Here is a 14,493-nt window from a genome sequence, read left to right as displayed (position 1 = left end):
TCCAGAATTATTTGGTAGATCGTATTCAATGTGTTTATGCTGAGGGTTATAAATCTGATTTTCTTGAGATAACTAAAGGTGTCCCTCAAGGATCAATCTTAGGACCCATTTTGTTTTCAATTTTTATAAATGATTTGGATAGAGATGTTCAAGCCAAATTACATTTATACGCTGATGATACAGTGGTTTACACCCAGGCTTCCACCATTTCAGTAGCAGTGCATGAACTTCAGACTGCATTTCAGGCATTGCAATACACATTATTGAGTCTAAAATTGGTTTTAAATACACAGAAAACAAAGTTTATGGTCTTTTCAAAAGCTCGAGCACAGCTCCTCGACAATTGTGGCATTTTGTCATTAGATGGGAAATCAATTGAAAGAGTGTCTTCATACAAGTACCTGGGGATATGGATAGATGATAAGCTTTCCTTCAATGAACATATTCCTGCTTTAGTTAAGAAACTTAAAGTCAAGCTTGGCTTCTATTACAGAAACAAATCTTGCTTTACTTTTAGTGCTAGGAAGAAACTTGTGGAAGCTACTTTTCTGCCTGTAATTGATTATGGAGATATATTGTACATGCATGCTGCATTTTCCATCTTGCGTCATGTAGATTCAGTTTACCATGCATCACTACGATTCATAACAAATACAAAGTCCCTTACCCATCACTGCATTCTTTATGATTTAGTTGGTTGGACATCACTTAAAATTCGTAGACAACAGCACTGGTATATCTTTATTTATAAAGCTATACTTGGCAAATTTCCACTGTACCTCTGTAACCTCCTCTCTGTTTGCTCTGGTACCTATCAGCTACGCTCCTCAAAGTGGTTGCTTTTTAATGTGCCACGAGTTACAACCAAATTGGGAAAAACTGCCTTTTCTTATTTAGCACCTTGGGGGTGGAATAATCTACAAAAAGAGCTAAAGTTAGAAACCCTTATGTCCTTAAATGAATTTAAAACTACTATAAAGAATGTTGTGATGGAGACATGTTCTTGTTTTTCTTAAGAGTCTCATTGTGTTTTATATTTTTATTTTTAATATTTTTGTACTTCTTTTATTGTTAAAATGTACTTTAGTGTTTGTTATGTATGCATTTGTTGTGATTTGGCTGCTACCTTGGCCAGGTCTCTCTTGTAAAAGAGATTCTGAATCTCAATGGGACCTCCTGGTTAAATAAAGGTATAATAATAAAAAAAAAAATTGCATTTGAACACAGAACTGTTCAGCTGCTGACGGCACGCACTGCTACTGCGGGACACGAAACACCATCGAGTCGCTCGTGACAGTCCCGGTAGCACGGTCTCGTGTTGTTTCCACAAGGGCGGCAATTATTATATATTTTTTCATCACTAATGGATGTATGTATAAAATATACAAATAAGGAGTGGCCTAAAACAGACCGGATCCGAGCGTGGTTGCCGCTTGTCGGTGCAGTACAGAAGGGATGAAAGGGGCGTTTCAGCGCCGCCCACACACTCAAACAAATATTAAAGCATAATCTAATTTTTTTACCCATAAAGGGAAGGGCCAGGCAGACACAGAAAACTTGTAGCTTCAAGTGAAACTAAAAAGTTATCAGTCTAGTTGCCAGGTAGAGACTTGACACATGAGCTTCAGAATCAGGTCCTTTGGAACCACTGGACTCGGGGGCACCTGTCTAGGACCTTCGCAGGTCAATGGACTGGCAAACTCTGGACTCAGGCCCTCTTGGCGCAGTGTGCTTGGGACCTCTGAAAGAAGGGAGTTTGGCTGCACAATGGGTGCCCTCCTCTTCTTACATCTTTGAGGGCTCAAATGTGCATGACTGGCAGATTCTGGGGTGTCTTCAACACTTTGAATCAACTCTGGACTGACTGGCGTGGGCACGACCGGCTCTGGCGTCGCAAGGGCAGATTCAACTGGCTCTGCTATGGATACAGTGTTCTGGGCAGCTCTCTTCCTCCTCAGTCTACGCTTAAACATAGGAGACGGAATAGGGTCTTGAATTTGACTCGGCGTGGGAGGGAACGTGGCATGGTCCCTGCAGGCTGACTCTGAGGGTGTAAGAATCTGCCAGTCCTTGCGATGGTGCAAATATTTACAAAATGTACAATAATCTATGCCTCTTAGTTGCTCCATCTCCCATTGTGGTAGGGGATCATCCAAGCAGAGATTAAAAGCCTCCTTTAGAGTGGAGTCGGGATACTCCAAGCCCCTTGCCATGGTCCAGAAAATCTGGGCAATTGAACAAACCTCCCGGCCCAAATCCAAATGCAGAATGAGCAGACAAGGGTATTTTATTAACAAAACATAGACTGGAACAGCTGAGGGAAATTGCAGTGAAACGGTTCAAACAGATGGGCAGGGCAGACAACAATACGGATGACCACCGAGACAGTCCGAGATGACCACGGGCTCAAGCACAGAGGAGGCAGCTCCAGAGGAAGAGCCAGGCAGACACAGGAAACCTGTAGCTTCCAGTGAAACTCAAACGTCACCAGTCTAGTCGCCAGGTAGAGACTTGACATGTGAGAGATGAGCTGCTTCCAGGCAGTGTGGTTCAGTGGCCAGGAAATCTGAGTGTGGGCAAGAAAGGACAACACAAAAACAAGACAAGACTCAAAACGACACACAGACAATTGAAAACAAAGAGTGAACAAGAGCTAAAATAACCAAAACTGTCCAAAGAAATAAATCAGAGTGTAAAAACAAAGAGCAGGATCCAAAAAGGAACTGCAATCTCAAAAACAGAGTAAATGAAAACATAAATCAAAAAGAAAAAACAAAAACTAGATTAGGATGCGCACAATCAAAAAACAAGAACTAGAAAGCCAAAAAGGAACCAAGGATATAGAATAACTAGACAAGAGATCAAAAAATAGATCAAAAGGATAAATTCTGGGCCAAGAAACTGGTAAACACCAAAAATGAAGCAGCAGAGACACAAGGAAAGAGAACCCAATATATAGAGCAGTACACATGAGGATCAGGTGAAAACAATCAAGCAGACAAGGGCTAAACAAGGGGGCATGACCAGGGGTAACAAGGAGGTGGGACAAGAGGAGCACGTGGCAGACACGAAAAAAGACAGAACCATGTGCTTAGACACAAAACAAACAAAGAAACATGGAACAGAGACAATATGGACAGGACTGTCAGGGCAGGATCCTGACACATACTACCTTAAACATTTGATTCATGATCACTACACTTTATTTAAAACCCTGTTTCCAGACAAAAACTTATTGCCAAAAAACCCTTTTTATGATCCATTACCCCAGGTGTATTCATACAATATGTACACTAGGAGTTGATTTTAACTCTGCTAGAGTTGCATTAACACTTGTACTGTATCTGAAAACACATGAGAGGATCCACACTGGAGAAAAACCTTACATGTGTTCACACTGTGACATGAGATTCGTGAAGGACGTTTACACTATAAACATGGAATAAGTGCTGTGTCGTGCTCTCTAAGGTTTTATTGTCTAAATATTTTCAGATTTTAATTGATATGATGTTTTTTTATATTTGATGTGATATTGATATTATGCTGCTCTATGTAAGTTATTTATCTGTTGTGGTTAACAAAATGCTGTCATACAGAAAGTGAGCTGTAAAAAGGACTACTTAACTGTGATGTAAAACATAGTTAATTACAGGTGGGGTTAGGTATGACCTTCAGGACAAACCACAGTTGTACAATGATAGCTTTACAATATAAAACAACATTAACTACTGCAGCTGGTGCCAAATAAAAATGATTATGTTTTGGAAAACTGCAAGTAAAATGTACTTGCACAAATGACTTGCTGTTACATACCAGCCGCAGTTAATGTTGACAGCTAGCAGGAGTGTGCTGGGGTGCGAGGTCTGTATTGACCAATGGATGGAGACCTCAAGGCAGTGCCCTAAATCTAAATGCAGATCTGAAGATTTTGTCTTTATAGATTACATTTTCCATTGTACTTACTGAAGTACATCTCTGCATGCAGACACCCAACTGTACAAATTAATTTATAGATTTAAAACTCAGTCCTGAACCGGGAGAACCAAGTTCTGCAGAGTTCAGTTCCAACACACTTGCTTGGACAGTGCTACTGATCCTGAAGACCTTGTTTAGCTTAGGTCTGTTTATTCGGGGAAGCTAAACTTTGCAGGACACTGGCCATCCAGGAGGAGGACTGAGAGTCCTGACATTAGCTCTTTACATTCAGTGCATGTGATTTATCAACACAGAGTACATCTTGAAATGTACAGCTCATTTTTCTGTACAGCCATTTTTCCATTTCTCGTTATTGAATTCATGTTCTCTCACTTGAATCCTCTCAAGTCTTTCGTTTTCAGTTTTTTTAATTGAAAACAGATTTGGAATGGACGTAAGATACCCTGATTGGAAGATACCCTGATTCTGATTGATAGACTGACCTTTTTTTCGTTTTTTCGTCCAATTTTCTAATACTATTATTTGATGACAACAATACATTTTGAAAACAAAATACAGCCATTTCGCCTTTTTTATTTAAAAAAAAAAACCAAGCTGCACCCTTTTTTAAATTTCATCTTTCATTCCAAGATAGAATAATGAATGAACGAAAAAGTACATGGACCTAATACAAATACTATATTTATTAAAAAAATTAAGAGCCACAAACATGTTTATTAAACTCTTATTTTAGGTACACTTGGGTACATTAAACCAGAACCCATCTCTAATTTTCAAATGCATTCAATTATGTTAAATATAATAGAATTTTGATGCAAGATGAAAAATTTATACTGAAAAAAGTCAGAACAGTCGCATTCCTTGATCAAACAGGGTCAAGTTATTTCATTTTTAAGATAAAATAATCATACAAAAAAAAAAAAAAATTTTTTACCCAGCCCTATTACACAGGAACAGGAGATTTTACTAATTCACAAGATAAAGATTCATCATTATTTGTGAATCACAGGTAGAAGAGGTTTACTGTTAACTTACAAACTGGAGCCTTTTCAGTCTGTTGCTACTAAAATCCACTGAAATTATTTGTCACATAATCCATATTTGTAAAGATTTGCAAACAGTTAGTAAAGAGTGTAGCTTTATTCACTGTTCATTAGAAAGAGTTGTCCATCATGCAGTGCCTGATGTTTGGTGCATGTGAAACATAACATATCACTTAAATGAATCACTAGCTTTAAAAGCAAAATTATCTATAATTCATCTTAAAATAAAACAGAATTTATGCATGGGTTACAGTAACAAATTAGCAAGCACAGACGGATATTTATATTTATTTTTTTCTTTGAGCATTAATAATCCATCAGTTCACTAGTGCTAAGCTTTTCACATGTAGGCAGCGAGACACAATGCACACAGCAATGTATACATAATCTATGTCTTAATTTTCAACTGTTTTAATAATAACCAGAGTTCAACTATAAAACATTATACATGAAATGATGGTAATATAATAAAACACTTTTCCAACACAAAGATGAATATATGCAGTCGCAGTAATACTTGCCAGGTTGTGCTGTTTGTTTACGATTCTTGATGTGCCAAAATAGAATCACGCCCAAAAAAACAGCCAGCAACAATAAACCAACTACCAGTGGTATGAAATTGGAACGGAGAGATTCTGTAATAAAAGAAAAGAGAGAAAACAATACTTAGTATAAAGCAGATCTGGAAGACATTTGTCTAATAGTATTTAAAGTTAGAATTCAGAACTTAAGAAACTCTTAATACTGTTTTTTTTTTTTTTTGCATTGGTTCTTATTAATATCAACAAAGATAAAAAGAGAAAAATAGCTACATTGTGAGTATAATTCCAGTATTGATTATTGAGAAAAGAAATAGGGGGAAAGAATTAATGTTGCTAGACGATTTTGTTTTGGAACCTTCAGAAAATTTGGAAAATGGATTTTGCTGACTTTATCGACTTCAAACGAGCATAGCTCAGTAATTTTTTTGTCCAATTCACATATATCATTTTGAATGTTTTTTAATGGAGAATCTAAAAATAACATTTTTGAATATTTTTTTTCACTTTGACTCATTTAGCCAGCACAGGTCACATGTTTATATCAGTACAGGTGATGAGATTAATCACAGCTGACTCACCTGCACATGTCTGACAGAGTTGAGTGATGTTGAGATGTGTGGTCTGGTTTGTGATGGGATTGTTGATCACACAGCTGTAGGCGTTGTTCTCCTGATATTCCACCTCCAGAGGTAGAGAGAGACTGATGCTGAGATCAGACACACTGATGCTGGACAATAAACTGTTTCCTTTGTACCAGGAGAGAGTCACATCACCCACATTAACAACTGAACACAGCAGTGAACATCTGGACACTGATGAACGATTAGATGATGATGAAGATGATGATGAAGAACAGTTTGAAGAGTTACTGGTTATGACAGGAGAGGGAAGATGAGCTGGAAAACAATGTAGAAAGAACAAGTAAATGTAAGTGTTATCTCAGTATTTTCAATAAATAACAAAAAAGAACATGATGCAGATGTTTTCTTGCAAGTCTAATAAGAAGAAACCAAAGTTTTAAATGCAAGGCTGAGAACAAAATGAATGCTTGTACAGTATCTACCCCAAGACACTGATTGATAATTTTAGCAGCTGAATTATTATCTCAACATTTGGTTTGTAATTTCATAGTTTCTGCCATTTGAATTAACATTTAGAAACTTTTATACAACATACTAGAGTTCAGAATTAAACATCAATGATCAAATCTAGCATTAGTGACAGCAGAGTTTACTCACCGTACACAGTAACACTGAAGCTCTTCAGTGAGGTTTCTACACTGATGATGATGATCAGTTCATAAAGTCCAGTGTGTTCAGATCTGATGTTTCTGATGGTCAGAGATCCAGTTTGATTGTCCATCTGGAGTCTGTCTCTGAATATCTCATCATTACTGACAAAAATAAAGTTAATTTGGTCTCTTTTAATGATTTCAGCTATACGAGTGTTTTGAGGTCCAAACATCCACAGTATGTGATCGTCTCTCTGTATTTTAACATCAGTGTTTAGAGAGACAGAATCTCCCTCCAGCACCGACACTGACTTCACTTCATCTGTCACAGCGACAAACACACCTGAAACACATTCAAACAAAGGAAAAATCATAAACAAACAAGGATAAAAGGAGGTGTTTAAAATAATGAATATAAAAATTTGAATATAGTAACAGTACACACTCACACACACACACACACATACACATAAAAGATTATTTGCATGGTCGTACTGTATTTACACTAGATATTTGCAGGCTTTTCCAGTCAAGACCACCGAACATGAAATGCAGCCAGCTTACCATTTGTGATAAGAATCCATAAACAGAGGAAAGCAGTGTCTGAATGCATATCACTTAAAAGATGTCCAAAAGATTTCTGATAATTAATGTCCTCATAGCTCCGTGGAAAACGTGCGTAAACAACGACAGCTGCACGAGCAGAAGTAAGTCTGCTCTGCTCAAACGGAAAAATGTGGATTGTCCTACGCATTTCTAAACCTATCTTGACATGTTCCCATCTAAAGTCCCTGCCAAAAGAAAAAAGAGAAAAGCCAAAGGTGTGGAAACATGTCCTGTCGAAAGAGGAAAACAGTAACTGCTAGAGATATATATTAAAACAAGCACCAGGTTTAAATGTGTTAACTTTAGGTAAGAATTCAATTTAATTATTTTTGTGTCTTGCTAAATGTGTTCAGAAACTTGATTTGCTTTATGTTCCAGAATATATTCTGAGAAGAGATTAACTACTTAAAACTGCATAAAGCACAACAAACATACATTTAATTCAGTGCAATATTCATCAAATAATGCTGAAATATTAAATACACAAACACTGAAACTTTAAGGCAGGTGTAGAGCATGAGCTCAAGAGATCAAGTCAAGACAAGTTAACTCTGTTGTGTAAGCAGTTCTTGTGCATGTTACTGAATCCACTCGTTCTCAGACATTTTTAAGATCGATTAGTTCGATTGTCTCAAAGTGTCAAAAGGAAGTCTCTGAAATTCATGGCTCCTTGTACAGTTATCTGTCAGTGATAACCTGTAAATTTTTTTTACAACCAAAAACTACTAAAAAGATGGGTGTAACTTTGTATTGGTTTGATGTACTATTGATGAACTGTTGGTGTTTTATTCATTTGATGCACACTCCATACCAATCGGTGGCGGTAATGCACCAATTCGTTCCCAATTAAACCCAAAAGAAGAAGAAGAAGTAGCGTTCTGAAGGGTTTCTGTTTTGTCGGGTAACTAGAGCTGTTTGTGCGTCTGTTCTGACGATCTTTTTTTATTTTCTTTTTTTCTGAATCTGGACGAGTGCGGATCTCTTTCATTTTTTTAAAACTTTATATTTTGTCAATTTACCTTTGAAAATCAAATCAGTAGTAATTTGATAAAATCAAAATATATATTAGTGTTATAACACTAATATATATTTTAATACTGCTAAAAAAATTATATTGAGACTTTAAAGAACTAAGCGAATCTTTTCTAAATCAAAGGTAAATAAATGAATGTAGATAAACGTGAAGGACAGCACACGTACATCTCGGAGACGTCTATTTGACGTGTGCATTTACATCTGCAAGACGTATTTTTTAGAGTGCTCATCTGCAATAAGTCTATAGGACGTTTCCTTTTAGATGTCAAATAGATGTCTATTAGATGTCTTTAAGATGTTTATGATTTAGAATGTATGCAAAACTGACATCTGAAAGACATCTGTCAGACGTTTGTAGACAGCAGATGCTTTTCAGATCAAAAGATCTTTAACAGACATCTCGCAGACGTACGTGTGCTATCTGGGACGTTTACACTCTAAACATGGAATAAGTGCTGGTGCTCTCTGAGGTTTTAATTGATATAATTGATATAATTGATATGATTTTAATTGATATAATTTTTTTATATTTGATGTGATATTGATATGCTGTTGTATGTAAGTTATTTACCTGTTGTGGTTAATAAAATTATGTCATACAGAAAGGGAGCTGTAAAAACTACTTTAAAGATGAGTGTCTTTTGAATTTTTTTATTATTTTATTTTTTTTGTAAGAGTTGCATTCATTACTCGCTCATACAAAAAAAATTATTCATATACTTTCAGCATGTATATATAGAGTCAAATAATCTGTTTCTACTGCAAACACATAATAAAGTGAGATCTCAACTGGTGGTTCTGTAAGGCTTGTTTCGGGAATAACACTATTAAGAGCTGCTTAAAAGCATCTTTATTTTAATCTCAGTTGTTTCTCTTTTCAACCCGTTCATGATGCTGATGTATTAAGATCATGTTTAAATTGCGACTCTAATCTTATTTCATTTGTATGACAGACCAAGACAAACTGCATGAAGACAAACTGCATGATCACCACTTTTGATATTTACAAGATCTAACTGAATTTATTTTCCTATAGTCTGTGATAAACATTTTGTATAAAAACAGAAAATAACTACAAACAGTGAACATAGTTCATGCTAATAATGAGTTACCTTTACACACTTTACTTTTTACGCAGCTATATGCTATGGCTGTGCTCTCGTGACACTTACTTTTTTTTTTTTGACCATCAGGTGTCACCAGAGCACGGTGATATGAGCACTTCGAAGCAAACCTTCATGATCAGCTCCCTTCGTCTCATTAATATTATTCACACAGTGTTTAGAGTTCTGAATGATGGAGTGTTTTTGCTTTGACTGTTACTGGTATTTAATTGTGTTGTGTTGCAGTGTTGTAGTCGAGTCACCAACTGTCGAGTCCAAGTCGAGTCTCGAGTCCCAGTGTTCGAGTCCGAGTCCAAGTCCGAGTCACCAAAGAAGAGTCCGAGTCGAGTCCAAGTCGAGTCACCATTACCAGAGTTCGAGTCCGAGTCGAGTCTCGAGTCCCTTATTGGATTTTTTTTTTTTTTTTTTTTTTTTTTTTTGAGGAAACAATAGCAACCAACTGAGTTGGTAGGCATTGAAGTCCATTATATGAAGAAAACATCATTAAATGTTTTCCTTAAAAAAATTAATTTAAGAAAAAACGCCATAGATATCCTGGATGGCATTGGGAGGAGTAAACGATTAGGAAATTTTCAATTTTTGTGTGAACCAATCCTTTAACACTGTATTACAGAAATACACTCGGCTCCCTTCGTCTCATTAATATTATTCACACAGTGTTTAGAGTTCTGAATGATGGAGTGTTTTTGCTTTGACTGTTACTGGTATTTAATTGTGTTGTGTTGCAGTGTTGTAGTCGAGTCACCAACTGTCGAGTCCAAGTCGAGTCTCGAGTCCCAGTGTTCGAGTCCGAGTCCAAGTCCGAGTCACCAAAGAAGAGTCCGAGTCGAGTCCAAGTCGAGTCACCATTACCAGAGTTCGAGTCCGAGTCGAGTCTCGAGTCCCTTATTGGATTTTTTTTTTTTTTTTTTTTTTTTTTTTGAGGAAACAATAGCAACCAACTGAGTTGGTAGGCATTGAAGTCCATTATATGAAGAAAACATCATTAAATGTTTTCCTTAAAAAAATTAATTTAAGAAAAAACGCCATAGATATCCTGGATGGCATTGGGAGGAGTAAACGATTAGGAAATTTTCAATTTTTGTGTGAACCAATCCTTTAACACTGTATTACAGAAATACACTCGGCGAAAAAAAGAAACGTGCATATTACAATGATTGTGTGTGTGTGTGTGTGTGTGAGAGAGAGAGAAAGAGAGAGCGCGTTTGTGTGTGAGTGATCACTCACACACAAACGCTCTCTCGCGCTCATCGACGAGTGATTTAGCGTGAGTGCGTTTGTATGTGTTAAAGTGAATGTGTGTGTGTGTGTGTGTTACGCTCATGTTCGTTATTTCCAATCTAGGCGCGCGGTATGCACGCTCATAATGGAAGCATCCAGGCGCGTCCGCAACGCGCAACGAGTTAAAAACATCTCAACTTTTCAGAATGCCACAAGCGCACCGCGGGTCATGTGACAAGAACTAACCAATCAGCTTCATCCTTTCCCGCAAGTGCCCGAGCACTTTGGAAAAAAAGCAAAGTGAGTGACGTCAGTGAGTGTGTTGTCAAGCAAAGAGAGCGAGCGGTAGCAGTGTCTGATCCCGACAGGTGTCCTGACATTTTATCCTACCCTGTCAGATTTTCCTACCGAGGTTTACTGCGCACGCGCACATCAATATCGCGTCCTTTGTCTCATGCTAAACAACGATATTTAATGTATCTGCATTACTGTAAGGGTAGGTTTAAGGTTGGGGTAGGTGTAGACTTTAATAAAAACGCAATTTAATTGGTAGAAACTAATATTTATTGTTGGTTTCCTGTAACTGTATCCCTTCTAGCTACAACCGCGAATATAACACATAATTACTGTATTTGTAGTACTGTAAGGGTATGATTAGGGTTGTGGTAGGTGTAGACATTAATAAATCATAACTTTACAGTAGCATTTTTCGTTGTACCCACTGTTTTAGTGGGAGGTAGGAAAATCTGACAGCGTAGGACAAATCGACAGAACACCGGTCTTGGGCACGAAACATTTTTTATAATATTTTTTGTCAAAAACAACGTGATGAATGCTCAAATCCGAGTCCAAGTACGAGTCATCAGTCCACGAGTCCAAGTCGAGTCACGAGTCCAGAGAATGGAGTCTCGAGTCGGACTCGAGTCCGAGTCCAGGACTCGAGTACTCCATCACTGTTGTGTTGTGGCCACAATGTTTTACAATGCATCTCTGTAAAATTGTTTTTACTCTGCCTTTGACAGAAGAATCACAAATACTTAATAAAATCATAAACCAGACCTAAGCAATATGTAAAACATAATCACAGGTGGGGTTAGGTATGACCTTCAGTACAAACAGCAGTCATCTATCCACCTTTTTCTTCAATGCGGAAGTAAGCCTATGGATGAGATTTCCGGGTCATTAGCAGTTATAGGTAAATAACGAGGAGAATAACAACGTGCAGTAAATGGTCATACTGTTTACAGTACAACCAGAGTGTTCATAATTAAGATAATACATTACAATAATATGATAAGACACAACCATTTTCAATATCAAGCGGTAAAACTAACTGTTTTGTACAGCTAAAAATAGCTGGACGCAGATGAGGCAGGAACCCAGACCCATAGAATTTACTAATGGCCCATTTTTACTACAAGAAAAATGTGGATTGTCCTACCCATTTCTGAACCTATCTTGACATGTTCACATCTAAAGTCCCTGCCAAAAGAAAAAAAGAGAAAAGCCAAAGGTGTGGAAACATGTCCTGTAGAAAGAGGAAAACAGTAACTGCTAGAGATATATATTAAAACAAGCACCAGGTTTAAATGTGTTAACTTTAGGTAAGAATTCAATTTATTATTTTTGTGGCTTGTAATGCTAAATGCTATCAGAGACTATATTTGCTTTATGTTCCTGATAATATTCTGATAAGTGATTAAATACTAAAAAACACGTAACTACTTAAAACTCCATAAAGCACAACAAGCATACATTTAATTCAGTGCAATATTCATGAAATAATGCTGAAATATAAAATACACAAACACTGAAACTTTAAGGCAGCTGTAGAGCATGAGCTCAAGAGATCAAGTCAAGACAACTTAAAGGCCATCTTTCAATTTAATTGTATAACTTAATTTATACGGAATCTTGTATGAAAATGTTCATTTAAAAAGACATACATAAGAATACATATGTTTTACAACACCCACGGGCAGAAATTAAGAAAAACGTGTGCCTATTCTAAGCTACGCTCCAAAAAACGCCTTTTCCCAGAGAACGCATCATATGACGTAACGACAGGCCTGGTTCTCAGTCATGGGTGCCCAACCCTGCTCCTGGCGATCGACTGTCCTGCAAAGTTTAGCTCCAATCCTAATCAAACACACCTGCCTTTAATTTTTAAGTGAGCCTGAAGACCTTAATTAGTTGCTTCAGGTGTGTTTGATTAGGATTGGAGCTGAACTTTGCCGGCAGTGTTGAGCACCCCGGGTTTACGCAGTCTGAGAGGTGGTAACAGAAAAGAGAGTTTGTCGTTATCATAGTAGGTTTTTGTTACAATGACTGTATTTACATGAACGGCATAACCGGAATACTAACTGCTTTCATACACGTACTCCGCAGTACATGCGATCTCATTTACATAATGTCCGTCGGAAATACTAAGAGGGGAGTAGTATAAGCCGGCTAAGCTCGGAATTCAAGCTGGCCGGTTATGTTGTTCAGATATACGGCCCAAACGCTTGACATCTGCAGAAGCAGAACATGCGGACACCTAGGTCTGAAAGCAGTTACTGATTAAAAATCAGCTAGCAATTTCTAAATAATTTCACGATAAACTATGTTGTGCAGAAATGCACAGCATTTCCATCCCTATCCAGATTAGCTGACCGTCACAGATGTAAGCTATAGCCTACAGCAATCTTTTAAAATCTGGGATCTAAATTAAACATTTTAAGACACATGTCGCTGGCATAGATGGTGACGATCTACGTGGATGCTTGAAAAACAACAGAGTCGACAGCAATATTGCTAAAAATGATTTATTAACGATACTGCAATGTGATAAACATGGAGACAACGTTAGCCACAGTTAGCTATAGCCTGTCGTCACTCCACCGATTCTCCTCACACCACAACTCTATCTCTCTCCTCTGTGCATTTACCCTTCCCCTTAACTCTGCCTGAACCCTCTCTCGCCTAGGCGGCTCATAATTATATGGCAATGGTCCATCGTAAGAGTTGACATTTACCCCTACTGCAACCACTTCACTGTCTGACTCCATTACGAAGAGATGATGTTTACCGGCCGTTGCGTCACTTCCGATCAGAGCGTTTTTCACAGCGGAAGTAATTTTACTCACAACTTCTTTTAAAAAACTTTTTTAATGCACATTTATGATTAGTTTCTTCACGCAAATCGAGTTCCTACACTATTTATCTTCACGTTCATTCACAGGGATCTTCAACTTGAAAGATGGACTTTAACTCTAAAGGCGTGTAGGCAGTTCTTGTGCATTATGAAGCGGTTACTGAATCCACTCGTTCTCAGACTTTTTTAAGATCGATTACTTCAGGAGCTACCAGAGTCTCAAAGTGACAAAAGTCCCTGAAATACATGACTCCTTGTACAGTTATCTGTCAGTGATGGTCTTCAAAAACTCAGTTGAAAGTCAGATTTTCTTTGATGTTTGATGAATAACAATGCAATGGCAGTGAGGAAATAAATAACTAGACAATACTAAATGTGTATACCTCAGTGATTCTCAAACTGGTTTCATTTGAGAACCCAAGTTTTACATCAGAGATTGCTAATAATTCTTAAGTGACAGTAATACTACTAATACTACTAAAATGTACAGCTTCATTACTCCAGTCCTAAGTGTCCCTTTTAGATGTTTGTTAAGCTTTTTTTTTTTTTTTTTTAAAGGAGTTTTTAAGCTTCAATGTGAGTCACTATTACCATTACCTGTCTCCACAAAAGCTGGCAT

At 37.3% G+C, this 14,493-nt stretch overlaps 1 protein-coding gene across 1 annotated transcript; it reads right to left on the bottom strand.

Moving 5' to 3' along the window:
• Positions 1-5,351: 5,351 nt before the first annotated feature.
• Positions 5,352-14,493, bottom strand: LOC113079615 (natural killer cell receptor 2B4-like). The gene is made up of 4 exons (XM_026251859.1): positions 14,472-14,493; positions 6,760-7,095; positions 6,100-6,417; positions 5,352-5,614 (listed from the first exon to the last, which is right to left on the bottom strand). Exons 1-4 carry the CDS (start codon positions 14,491-14,493, stop codon positions 5,412-5,414), a joined length of 879 nt encoding a protein of 292 aa, XP_026107644.1. The 3' UTR covers positions 5,352-5,411.

The sequence above is a fragment of the Carassius auratus genome, unplaced genomic scaffold (genome assembly GCF_003368295.1).
Source record: "Carassius auratus strain Wakin unplaced genomic scaffold, ASM336829v1 scaf_tig00028729, whole genome shotgun sequence".
Lineage (NCBI taxonomy): Eukaryota > Metazoa > Chordata > Actinopteri > Cypriniformes > Cyprinidae > Carassius > Carassius auratus.
Note: the sequence above shows the minus strand (reverse complement) of the source record. Positions and strands in the feature narration are given on the sequence as shown.

What these genes read in the sequence shown, in the direction of transcription:
- LOC113079615 (XM_026251859.1), bottom strand. Translation starts at nt 14,493, where the DNA reads ATGCCAGCTTTTGTGGAGACAG. An exon ending in GCCAGCTTTTGTGGAGACAG is followed by an intron (nt 7,096 to 14,471) that starts GTAATGGTAATA and finishes AATGTGTTTCAG; the next exon opens with GTGTGTTTGTCGCTGTGACA. An exon ending in CTTCAGTGTTACTGTGTACG is followed by an intron (nt 6,418 to 6,759) that starts GTGAGTAAACTC and finishes ATTGTTTTCCAG; the next exon opens with CTCATCTTCCCTCTCCTGTC.